General features: G+C 44.3%; 2 protein-coding genes across 3 annotated transcripts in view; both read right to left on the reverse strand.

Moving 5' to 3' along the window:
* The window catches only part of LOC126521807 (ras association domain-containing protein 1-like), a 34,227-nt gene extending 26,048 nt beyond the window's left edge, over positions 1–8,179 (reverse strand). Inside the window, exons 1-5 of one of the 2 annotated variants that reach the window (XM_050170505.3) lie at positions 7,986–8,179; positions 7,293–7,467; positions 6,720–6,972; positions 5,513–5,634; positions 3,518–3,619 (exon numbers count right to left, since the gene is read on the reverse strand). In XM_050170505.3, coding sequence (XP_050026462.1) covers positions 3,518–3,619; positions 5,513–5,634; positions 6,720–6,972; positions 7,293–7,466 — 651 coding nt within the window. In that variant the 5' untranslated portion in view covers position 7,467; positions 7,986–8,179. Of the gene's footprint in view, positions 1–3,517; positions 3,620–5,512; positions 5,635–6,719; positions 6,973–7,292; positions 7,468–7,849 lie in introns of both variants that reach the window. The other variant, XM_050170504.3, reaches the window with a different exon arrangement.
* A 630-nt stretch (positions 8,180–8,809) lies between these two features.
* LOC129382295 (membrane metallo-endopeptidase-like 1) lies at positions 8,810–12,124 on the reverse strand. Its single transcript, XM_055066083.2, has one exon. It carries the CDS (start codon positions 11,720–11,722, stop codon positions 9,422–9,424), a length of 2,301 nt encoding a protein of 766 aa, XP_054922058.2. The 5' UTR covers positions 11,723–12,124; the 3' UTR covers positions 8,810–9,421.
* Between the last annotated feature and the right edge of the window lie 649 nt (positions 12,125–12,773).

Consider the following 12,773-nt stretch of genomic DNA (forward strand, 5'->3'; position numbering starts at 1 on the left):
TCATGCTGACGTACTGGCGCTGGGGTTTCGGCGCGAAATTCGAATATTGATACTTGGACCTTCATTTTCTCATCTAATAATCAAACAATCTTTTTTTAATGACTGCCTGCAGGGTTCTCAAACAATGCTTCATTAGTCTAAACTGATTTATTGTTTCGCTTTAGTGTCCCTTTAAGAAGGAGTTAACGATTTCCCATTTTTTTTTTGCGATTTTACCGCATTCCAAAATTTTTCTTTCGTACAATGTTTATTTAGCTTTTTTCAATGTGCCAGAAAGCTGGTTAGAAAGCTTCTTGTACTGAATGGCTAAATTCTTGTTAAATGGTTGTCGCGTTGTCGCTTGGTTTTTTTGTAAAGATTATCTTTTTTACGCATTAAAGCTAGGAGATTATCTGTTATCCATGGATTCTGAGGCAACAAGAATTTATTTTTGTATTTAACTTGATAGGAATGATGATCAAAACAGGACTCAAGCATAGAGATAAACAGTGCGAATGCTTTTTGTGGATCATTTGTAGAAAAAATGGGGGACCAGTCAAGATTCGACACAGCTTCAGAAAATGATTGTTTGTCTAGCATAAACTTCGTGTACATGATTTTTTTCGGAGCCATGAGTACAGTAAAAGTTTAAAAATATAGGATAGTGATCAGTTATGTCGGTCATTAGAACACCTGCGTCTGGTGGATATGCCAAATTTTATAATGCACGGTCAATTAATGTACCTATGGGGTGGTTAGCACATCGTGTCAGTATCTTAATTAAACATTCGTAACCAAAGCTGTTAAAACAATCAGAATAATGTAAAGAATTGGTAGACGTACTGTCAGCGAAATTACTGTTGATGTCACCTATAATTCTGTATTACATTTTTGTTTTCATTTGCTAGCAGTGAGAGCAGCACAGAAATCTATTGCTGATGACGAGGGTGAACGATATATGCAACCAATTATTAAGTCTTTGTTGTCTATGTTGAGGAAGTCATTTTTTAAGTTCAGTCCAAACGTCTTCACAATTAGTTACATTAAGCACAAGATCGTTACTTCGGTTGTACTATGTATGTAATATCAGAATAGATATACACTGCTGCCCCGCCATGGTTGAAGAACAGACGATTGGAGTATTCAGGAACAAAACTAAAAAAAAAGCAAAAAAGGAGTTTATCGTGGTCACTCAGCCAAGTTTCAGATACTCTGATGATTGACAATTGGAAGGTTAATGAATAAAGAAGATCAGAGAATTCGTCAAAGTGCTTGCACAGACTGCAAGACAGATCTCTGACGATTTGAAAGAAGATTGTTTAACTGGCTGTTTATAAAGGAGCATCCAAATGTGTAATCAAACTGTCAGTTAGAAAAAGTGCGATCTTATGAATGTGTAACTGATATAAGGGAAACAGCTTACCGTCATGGACTGTACTAAATGTTGCATAAGAATAACTGTGAGTTGGGTAAGTTGGTACGGGTTCATATTGAAAATGGCATCACAGAAAATACACGAACATGAAATTACGCAGTGACACAAGGACTCACTCTCAACTCAAGCTTATTTCCAATACACAGGACAATATATAACACATGGTTAAACAAATAAAGTGAAAAGATAGCCGTCAAAAAAAAAAAAAGAGCTTCTTTCTCATGCAATGCAATCAAAGGAAAACTGATACAAGTATCTTTTTTTATGATGTGTATACCATGTCTCGATAGTTCCCCGAGTTGTCTGACTATGATGCCTGGGAACTACATGAGCCTGGTGAAACTCAAATGTACAGCCACATTCTTCACACTGTAAGGCAATGTGAGACTGACAGTTGCCACCTGTACCTGTGCTCCCTGTCAGTCTCACATTGCTTTGCAATGTGAAGGATGCAGCTGTGCACCGGAGTTCAGCCAGGCTCATGTTGTTGCCACATATCATAGTAAGACAACTCGGGAGATTATCAAGGCATGGCAAATAGATTGTAAAAGATACTTGTATAAATTTTCCTTAAATTGCGTTGTATGAGGAAGAACTTCGTTCTTAAATGGCTCACTTTTCACTATGCTTGTCTTACCACATGTCTGATTGAAATAAAGCTTCAGTTGAGAGTTCGCATTGTGTCATTTCATTTTCGTATTTTTTCTGAGGCACTGTTTGCAAAATGAAAAACGTTGCATAAATAAATAAGCCAGATAAACATTGATCTTCCAGCTAAAATTGCTGGCTTGTTTTTGCTCAAGTTTCCCACAGAGCTGGCATTTGCAGCACGTCGGCATTAAACAGCACACACTGCGATATGCCACCTCTGTGTGGAATCTGATCATGAACGAGCCAGTGGTTTGAATGGTTTGAAGAGTACTAATGAATACCTGACTTATTTACATAACATTCATCACATGCTTATGACACCAGTATGGAACTTGTTCTTGTTTCACACTGCCACAGATCAACATCTTTTTACATCCTTGCTCACTCTGCATATGGAACTAAAAGGCCTCTAACCATATTAAGCAGAAAATCTTGTTGACTTGTGCTTCAATGCACTGCTCCACAGCAAGTGTGTACCTCTAGCACGCTAAATGCTCAAGCCGTACACACAAGTGAGAGACAATGTCAAGCAGAATGTTTTCATTCCATTTTGTATCACATCAAATGAAAATGAAATGCGAGCTAGCTTGAACCTGCTGATCCAGTGTAAACTGTGATGTTGACTGCAATTTCTCAATTGGCTGTACGTTCTCAAGTGATTCTTTTCTGTAGGCTGCATTGCCGTTTTGCGTTCTTGCAAATGTTTCAGGTGTCTGCTAATTAGAAAGAAGAAACCTTTGCTCTTCTGAAATAAGACATTTGTGATTGTATTTTGAATAGACATGTCCCAAACAACTATGAGTATCAAAGTTTCAGGCTATTAGTAACTACCATTAACTTGTCTTATTATGATTTTATTTTGTAGAATGAACTCCAATCACAGAATTGCCATGAAAGAAAACATTTTATACCTGCAAAAAAGATAGTTGACTTTTGAAAAAGCACACCGAACACGACTCTCACAGCTTCTTTCTTTAAAACTGAAACATAACAGTTTTAGCCACAGCTAAAATTAGTGATAGCTTAATTATTACTGCTGCTGGCTTTGTGACAGAAGCCTAATTACCACCTTTCAATATATTTCAAGCTAAGCAATGTATTATAGACATAAAAAATTTCTGTGTGCCTACAGATCTATTCACGTATATGTCCACCGACTTTGCATTTTTCTTATAAAAGCAGGAACTTGAGCATACAAATTCTGATTTCATTTAGCTTTGACAGCATATTAGAGATAAAGACAATGACAATGTGGAAAAGAAATTCTACAGCTGACAAGTGCTATGCCTACCCATCATGATTATCAGATTACATCACTAGCCTCTGGTCTTCAGTAAGCAGTGATCTTAGCAACATTGTCGATAGCAACATTGTTCATTTGTCTTGCTGCTATCTATTAATCAACCGGTAACAAGTAAACACAAGGAGCATGAAATAAATGCTGTTTCTTACCAAAACCATGTCAAGCCCGGGTTCCTGCAGATTGTAGGACTCAATTCGTGACATGAGCTCATCTTTAGGGAGGTCCTCAAGAAACAATGGTGATATACGACCCTGTTCAAAAAGGGTAAGTAAAATAATTCATGTGCCAATAGAAGGACGCCCGGTTAAGCGCTCACTGTTGCTTCTTATGCAACATACTGCCAAATGTGCAATCCCCATGGAAGCGACACACCAGAGTCCAGCTTTTGATGTTATAAGTGTTGGCCTTCTTTCTTTTTTTCACCATTTGCCCTGCCAAATATGCACAGACTCTCCGGTCACAGCTCTTCGGTCTGCAGTCTATTCGTGGGTGTCCACAGGACAGACAGACCAATCAATGTTAATTTGTGACAGATGACCATCAATTTTTTTTTATTCTACATGAGTTTGCAGATATAGCACTGAAGTGTAGAGCAAGCGTTCAGTACAGAGCAAGGAGTTACATTGACTGCACATAGAATATAGATGCTTAAGGGGTTTCATTAGTTTTGTCCAGCACGAAAATACCAGATACACTCATGTATGATGTGATCATTACTTCAAATCCAAAGCCCACATACTTGACTGATTAAGGAGCTTAGTTTTAGATAGCAAGCCTACACCATGGGTATTATCAGCCCTGAACATGGCTGCTGAAACAATTCGGTGGGTTAACCAAAGCCTAGGAGACATGTTACTAAAAGTGGGAGTCTATATTGGCAATAGGAAATACTACTAATGTCATTAGGGCGATGGAACATCTCATTAGTTTTTTAATATAGCTGAAGGTCACACTGAAAGTCATTAACAAGGACACCAACCAGCCCCCTTTGCTGTAGTTATATTGGCTGTTCAAGACAACACAATCAACCTTTCCTACGATTCTTTACAAAACAAGGCCTCAGCACTCCTCCCATTTTTTTTACTATGACAAAATTCTGAATGCATAATATTTACAGAGAAAAGGCACAAGGGACATGGCAGAGTAGCAAGGTGCAACAGACACTGGACATCAACCAGAAGTTTGCTATGTACATATAATTCCAAGTTTTAAGTCACCATAACCGTGCCAATTCTGATGCACAATATCAAAACAACCCACATTATTAGCAGCTCAAATGGTTAATGCTTACAAGCATGCATCGCTCACAGACTTATTCAGACTAGTCCTTTGTGCTTTTGCATCATGCATGCTTAAGCAATACTCCAACTAGCCAACTTGTTTGCGATAGCCAAAACTCTGAAACTCCTCACTGCATATCAACATATACACCCTTTGCCATTCATTTTGAAAGCACCAAATTCCCTATTAAAGCTGTTACTGTACCACATACAAAGGCCACCGTGGAACTTCCAGTGCTGCAAAGCTCTATAGACTAACAGATGCATTAATTAACACAGCTCTGCTAAAACTTGTCCACACATTTGCTGAGCTGAAGTGCAGTGATATCTCAGCTGAGTAGCAGCACTGTCCTCCACTCAACGTAGATGAAGAGCAGCATCAAGTCAAGGCATGTTTGTGAATAATGTAGCAAGACCAACTGTCCCCTTCTTGTAAATCAAAAACCTTTCTATACTTATGTAGTGTAGGTGGCATTACAGTGAGGCCAAACAATCTGGTCCTCAATACATATTTCCAAAAAACCTTTTTAGTTCTCTTTTTCAACATCCAACATAACTTAACCTCATGGTATCAGAATGCACAGTTTAGTACACCAGTTGCACCACAGGCTCCTGCGACAGGGCTCATCATTCCAATGCACTGGCCTTAGAACTTCAGTTCAAGCTTTCCTTGTGCAATGCTACAATGTCCGCTCTGAGTTTTCACCGCAGTAATAATCACAACCTGCTCACAGACAAACGGAACTTTCTTTTTTCAAAAGTGCTATTAGGCAAATAGGATGAGGTATTAATAGCCACTGTCACTTTAATGCTCCCTGCAGTTTGCCAAGACGACCCCAAGGGCATTCAAGCAATAAAACTCACATTTCCTTCTTTCTGCTCGTCCTGCTTCTGGCCGCTTAGGTCGGTGGTCTCCATTTCCCCGTGGCCTTTACAATCCAATGCAACGAAGCTTCGACACCTTAGGTGGCAAGTAAAATTGCAGTCTGAAACAGAAGTACCATGGAGTGAGACTGGCATTCTGTGTAAGCGACCAGTCTAACTACAGCTCTGACCTCTAACTACAGTCATCATTAACACATTGATCAATTAACTATCTGATTATTCTATTGTACATTAATTGTGGTTATTATTTTAGCGCAACTAAGTGGTTCAGATCATGGGCAAAACCAGGCAAGTGTTTGGTGCACACTCCCTCGCTTCACATGCTCAACAGGAAGGAAGAGAACAACAGGCTGACCTGCAATGTTTCGACTAAAAGTACACACGAGCAGTTCCTATAGCACTCTAACACAGTTTGCAGCAATGTGGAGCCCTCTCAGAGCCGTCTTGCCTGAATTCCTTGATAGCGCAACAAATAATTAATTATGTTGCCTTTTAATGTGACCAGTTCAAGATGCATAACATGTGCAGCATGGCTTTCAAAATGAAAAAGGAGACCATTTAGCTTACCAAGTGACAGTCTCGTAGTGCCAGACACCATTGACTTATACACATACACTATGACCGTGCAACCGTAAGCAGAGTCAGTTTGGCACTTGATGGGACAAGAGGGGAGAGCGGGTTCCCCTGCATTTCCAAGAGAAGCACACTTGAGCTGGAAGGGCCACTATGGCAGCTTTCAGTGACATAGTCATTGCATGGCCTTCAACCACCACACCAGGCTGACTGGCTTCCTCTTGAGTTGTCTGTGATAGCACGTGACCACCAGCTCTGCCTTCAGCAACCTGAATAGCCTCCTTTCTCATGTTGAAAGCAGTGCTGCACTTCGCACACATTTTGAATTGGTAGCGCAAACGATTCTGCAATTATTTGCGGCAATCTTGAGGAACTGAAGCTTCGTACCATGATTATGGAGTCGAGAGCTAAAAAAAAGAAAAATGTGGGACACACAGTTTTCCTGTCAGTACTCCGTTAACAAATACTTGCCCATGCATATAGCTATAGTCACACATGTGAAACTGAAGCAGGTGCTGTAATAACGCATCCCTGTCTCTTGACCTCGGTTTACTTTGAGAAAGCACAACTTCTGCCCTCCAGTCACTTGTCAAGAACAGCAATGTTTGCTCACTTTGACACTGAAGTCCTTGCTGTAAACTGCAGGCTCCCCACACAAAGTCACCACATAAGTCGCACCAAGTCGGATTCTTGAACACCACTGGCTCAAAGTCGTGGCCCACACCACTCTCTGTCGGATCGATTTCAACCACTCCAAAGTTGGCAAGTTCGATGAACTCGGACCTGCGGAATGGCTGGTGCCTCGCAACTCTTGGGTGGTAAAGTGTCTTGTAAGGAGTAGGAAAGACTGTAGTATCTTCACTCGGCTGAAAAATAAACAGTGCAAATGTCTCTAGTTTTTTAATGTTGGCTAAAAGTAAACACAACCATATCAAAGCGAAAACTTATTGTGGATATGATTTTACAGGAATTACTAATTAACCCCACAGATCTCTTACAGTGATCATTGGCATTACAGATAAGTAATTTTTACATACACATCTGCGTAAGTATGTGGAGGCCACATACATATTGCAATAAGTTAAATCTGGAAAGAGTGGCACAAATCTGCAGGTCTCGTACGAAACATACTGCATTTCTTTTTTCTTTTTGCATTGGCTAGTTTATCAACATTACCCTTGCTTACCTTTGGTTTCGGTTTTCTTCGAAACGGTATTGAAAAGTTGAAATTTTGCAGGAACAAGCTTGGGTTGAAGGTTTGCTTTAGCTTTTCTTGGTATGCAATGACCCTCTTCGGCGTTGAAGGTGGTGTCAGAAACCTAGGAGTGTGTTGTTCCCTTTGGCTCTCGGCTTTCGACATGCTGCGCAAGAAAACAGCATCGACATTGAAGAGTTTACTCATTAAAAATTAAACCGAACATTTGTGCAACGGAAGCGCTAGATTTTGCACCCATACTCATTCACGTGCCACTGAGAGATCGCAGACCTACGACACGGCGCGCAACAAGCTCCTTAAAAGGATGACAGGTGTTCATGCTCAGCCGTGCAAAAAAAGTGCCGTTGCTTTTTTACGCAACGATACTGCTGTGCACCAACAAGCTTCGCCCAAAGAGAACCATGCTGACGCCGCAAACGAGCACCGACATCGACAGCTCACGTAGCGTGATCAGGTTTCTGGTTGCCCCAAGCGCACTTCCAACTGGGGATGCAACACGGCACGGGCTCGCGAAAGACGATCCTTACCTGTACTCGCCAAATGCAGAGGCACGAGTCGTTTGCGCAGCTCGCGAGTTCCCGTACGAAGTGTGGGCAAAATGCAACCGTAAACCAACTTCCAGCGCACAGATTAAAGCGGGTTTCGATGTCTTATCAACCGTACCTGATAGAGCTGGGATACCCCGTGCGTGGCCAACGAGGAAGCGTTTCGAGCACCCAACATTTTGAGAGGGGAAGAAAGTAAATCGCGCAAAAAGTGGTGCGAGGAGAAGCCGCAGATCCAGCAGTTTTACGCGCGTACGCTACGCAACGCACATCGCACGCACGAAACACACGCACACTACATCACCTCGCAGCTGGCGCCACCTGCCCGTAGCAAATCAACAGGTACAAAACAAAATACAAAGAGGAACTGCTTGGACTCTGTATCGGCTAAAAACAGCTGAAAATGGCAAATAGAAGGCTTGTAGTTGAAGTTGTCTTAAATCTGTAAAATCTTGCATAATCGCTAGAAATCACTGTACAGCTGAACGCATCATTTTATACAACCACAAACAAACGTCCGTTCCGGATTTCACAACCTCAAGGAGAAGTCTAAGACTTTCGGTTTCACTTCAAGATTGCACTGCCGGATCCCGCGTGTATTGATTGCACTCCTCGCTAACCACTTAATTGAATGCTTGGAAGGAAAATAGCGCGTGGAAACAACGTTGTGGAAGCTCTTAGAGGCAGGGAAAATATCTTGTGTTGTGAAACTAAACCACGCGCACGATGCTCTTCAACAAGAAAGGAACGTACGTGGGTCAGAAAACGATCCACACAAGGTTGAGTAACAAAGCCTTGAAAGTAAAGGGGGCAAAAACAAGCTAGAGGGCGTTTTGAAATCAGGTCCCATCATGAATTTCTGCATTCTACCTTTTCCTCCACCAACACGAACGGTAGAAAAGGCGCCAAATTCAAACGATGCGCGGAGTCTAACGTTTTGAATTTCACTCTACAGCAAAGTTTGAGCAGCTGAAGTTTTCCATTGAAGCTTACTTGTTGGAGTTTTGAATGCAGTCTAAGCACATGAGATGGAGTTATCGGAGATGAGTTACGGCACCAGTGGCGCTAAAGGTGGTGTCAAAAGGTTTTCAGTGCGTGCACGCGTGGATAATCGACGCTGACCTATAAGGGCTCCGAAACGGCAGGCGGGGAAGGGATTACATTGAGGGCAGTGCTCCCCACATTCCAGTGTAGAAGGGACAACCCCCCCCCCTCTCTCACCAGACCTAATAAGGTTCCACGCACAAAAAAGAAACAAAGAAAACAAAACACAACATAAGCTCTACCTCTCCCTCACAACTCCTGGCAGTTCTAATTTCAATACATTTCTCTGAAGAAAGGAATAAAAACGAAACTTAAGGCATATTTGCTGTTTTTTTTTTTTTTTGCAATAACGTGGACGAAGCTAATGAAGCGCAATAATCATTCGCTTATATACATTTGCAACTGCTAATTGACTCATACAAATTAAGCCTTTCTTTATTTGTCACTTTGTATACGGCTGATCAAATTTCACGCATGTTCATAGAGAGCATATATTTTCAACGATGGTCATTATGAGTTAACACATCTCTTAACAGGGTTCATGAAGCTTCCAGCCGGGCATTTGAAGGCCTTGGAAAACGCCGGGAAATGACGGAGAGGTCCGTTAACCCTATACCAGGCTGGGCTTTCCGACCCTTGGCGCATCCACTTGGCTAGGAAGTCGGGGTTATTGTTCTCGCAGTGTCCAAAAGCGTAATAAAGGAAGAACAGTTGCTCGTGGGTGTAAGAGAGCGCTTCCGCTAGCCGGAAAGCGCTGGATCCTCTCAAAGCTTCCGCCAGGAAGGCATTGAAAGCGGCAGGGATGGCCAAGGCATCGAACAGGTCCGACAAAGAAGTTCGTTCGCTGTTCAGCGACGCATTGGAAAAGGGAGACCGCAAGGCGGCGTAGTCTTGCTGCAAGCAACCTCGGATGTTCTCCAAGACAGACACCGGGTCCGTAGCCGCCGTGTGGAAGTAAAACGTGTATGCCCAGTAATATATGAAACGGTAAAGGCTGCGATAGACGCGAGTGGCTACTCTTGGCACGTGTAACAGCTGGATCGACGCGTGGCTCGACATAACGAAGTCAAACACGGCCAGCGGTATTTCCAGGTTCCGATATGGCGCTTCGAGGGACGGGTACGTACGCAAAAAGCCTCCTTTCCAGCCCGTCTTATACTGCCTGTACCAATCGGACGACAGCCAGTTTCGCCTCATCATAGCGTTCTTCAGCCAGTAATAGAAGAACGCGTTTAGCGGTGCCGTGGGGTTGCTGCTGTACATGTTGCTAAAGTACTTGTTGCGGAATGCCTTGTCGAAGAAACTGCGTGGAACGAGCGGCTCCCAGGAAAGAGCGCGAAGCTTCCTCAGTAGGCTGTCTTTGAACGCACCGAAAAACCGTGAGTCGTTGCGCGCGAACTCGTAGAAGCTGGTGTTGAGGCGCTTCAAGAGCAGGTCTCTCAGCGTCTCGTAGCCTAGCAGTTTGACGGAGCCGCTGTAGGCCAGTATCATCGGAACGTACGGTTCCATGCGATCTAGCAGCTTGACACAGTAGTGAGTGGCGGGTAGGTGTTTGGCGAACTCAGGCTGGTCGGCATACGCAATGGAGGCCAGCTTGTTTCGCAGCTCAACGTTCTTGATGAACGGCGAGAGCGCCATGGATACGCGAAACACGATGTAATTGAGGACGTCCGCTTTTCTCGGTAGCGTTCCCTGGTTCGCGAAGCTGGACAGGTACTCCAAGCTCGTCACCTTGACCTTGTGACCGGCGAGGGCGAGAATGCGATCCCCGAAGGCCCGCTCCAACAGGATGCGCCATGTAAAAAGCCTGGTGCCGGGAAGGTTGGACAAGCTCATCGCACCGCAATGCTTGGGAAAAAGCATGCAGTCATGAGTGTGCGAGGTCTTTCGCTGAGCGAGATCCAGTTCGATCTGAGCGACGTCAGTGTCGGCAACCTTGCCCATAGAGTGCATCAGGGCCTGGAACGCGTCGCTGAGGAATCGGTATTCGTTCAGAGGGCCCTGAAGTCTGCCTATCAAGAGATTGGGTTCTCCGATAACAGGCGAGAGGGTGCCATTGTTTTCATATTCTTCGACGAGCGAAAAGTGGAAGAGACTGTCAATGCCTAGGTGGCGGTGGAGGTCGCCCATCTTGGAAGACAGTTCATCGGCGCTGATTCTGCCAGAGCTGGTGGCTAAGTAGGGCCAGTCTTGAAACCCGAGCAGGTAGAAATAGACGCTGCGTATGTGCCCGAAGAGTTCGTCGGTCGGGTTGACGCAGTTGTCGAAGAGCACTTTCACCGAGGGCACGACGTTGTGCTTCTGCGCCAGCACACGGGACATTATCTCGGCGTAACTGTAGAGAAGGCGGTCATCGACGGATGCCCTGGCATCTTTGGGGCCCGGTTTGTTGAAGGCCATCCAGTTGGTGCAGGCGTACCGGTAGAAATCGTCGCACGGATTCGTCGAGTTGTCAACGGCCTTGACGACTCTCTTGCCTTCCTTGGCGCAGGCGGCCGTGCTGCAGACGTACGGCTGCGGCTGGCGGCGCGACTTCGCGGCCAGGGAAGCCATCTCTTCGCCGATAGAGAGGCTCCCGTTCGTTCGCTGCGCCTCGTATTGCAAGTCATCGGTGACGTTCACGGATAGGTGGCCCGGCGCAAAAAAGGCTTCGAGCTGAGGGAGCGCGGTGACGCCGAGAAGGACGAAGACAACAGCCGTGAGGGCCGAAACGCCGACCCAGTAGCATCGCTTGTTAAGTATCTCGCCGAGACGCCGAGTGCCGCGACTGACCAGCAGCATCCTGTCGGACGGCAACAGCGTTGGCGGCATGGTCGAAGTGCGGCTCCGAACTTGACAGGCGTGACCTCGACGCAGAATAGCAATTGGTAATGGTGTTTACTCACACGATAATCGAGCAGAACGTCAAGACGTGCTTACGCTCAGTGAGCTCATTCTTCTTCTGCCTCGTGGGACTCGTGCGCGCGAGAGGTGATGGTCTCTTCTTCTGTGTTCCCGCCTCCACGAGCGGAAAGAATCAAGAAAAGCCCGAAGCACTGGCTTCGTTATTCAGATATTGTCTAAATGATAATTTAACTTGCATGTACGATGGAATAATTTAAACGGTATTTAGAGAATGAATAATTGCCTCCATAGAGTCTGCGAAGGAATGCGTTTACCTAGGTCAATTACTCACAGGGGACCCTGATCATGAGAAGGAAATTTACAGAACAATAAAATTGGTTAGGAGCGCATACGGCAGACATACTCAGATCCTTACTGGAAGCTTACCATTATCCCTAAAAAGAAAGATGTACAATCAGTGCATTCTACCGGTGCTAAAATATGGGGCAGGAATTTGGAGACTGAAAAGAAGTTCGAAAGGACCGCACGAAGAGCGATAGAACGAAGAATGATGACCGTAACGTTTAAAGACAGGAAGAGACGGGTGTGGATCAGAGAGCGAACGGGCATAGCCGATATTCTAAATGATATTATGAGGAAGAAATGGAGCTGGGCAGGTCATGTAATGCGTAGGTTGGATAACCGGTCGACCATTATGGTTACAAAATGGGTGCCAATAGAAGGGAAACGCAGTCGAGGATGGCAAAAGACTAGGTGGGGCGATGAAACTAAAAAAAATTCGCAGGCGCAAATTGGAATCGGTTGGAGCAGCACAGGGGTAACTGGAGATCGAAGGGAGAGGCCTTCGTCCTGCAGTGGACTTAAAATAGGCTGATGATGATGTAGACGATGATAATGAATCGCATCTTATATCACAGATACGAGAACACGGCGCAATACATACTCTTTGTTAACTAGCTAGCTTTCAGAAATGGCATTAACGACAACGACGGTGGTGGTGGCACATCGTCATCATCAG

This window comes from Dermacentor andersoni, chromosome 6 (genome assembly GCF_023375885.2).
Source record: "Dermacentor andersoni chromosome 6, qqDerAnde1_hic_scaffold, whole genome shotgun sequence".
Classification (NCBI taxonomy): Eukaryota; Metazoa; Arthropoda; class Arachnida; order Ixodida; family Ixodidae; genus Dermacentor; species Dermacentor andersoni.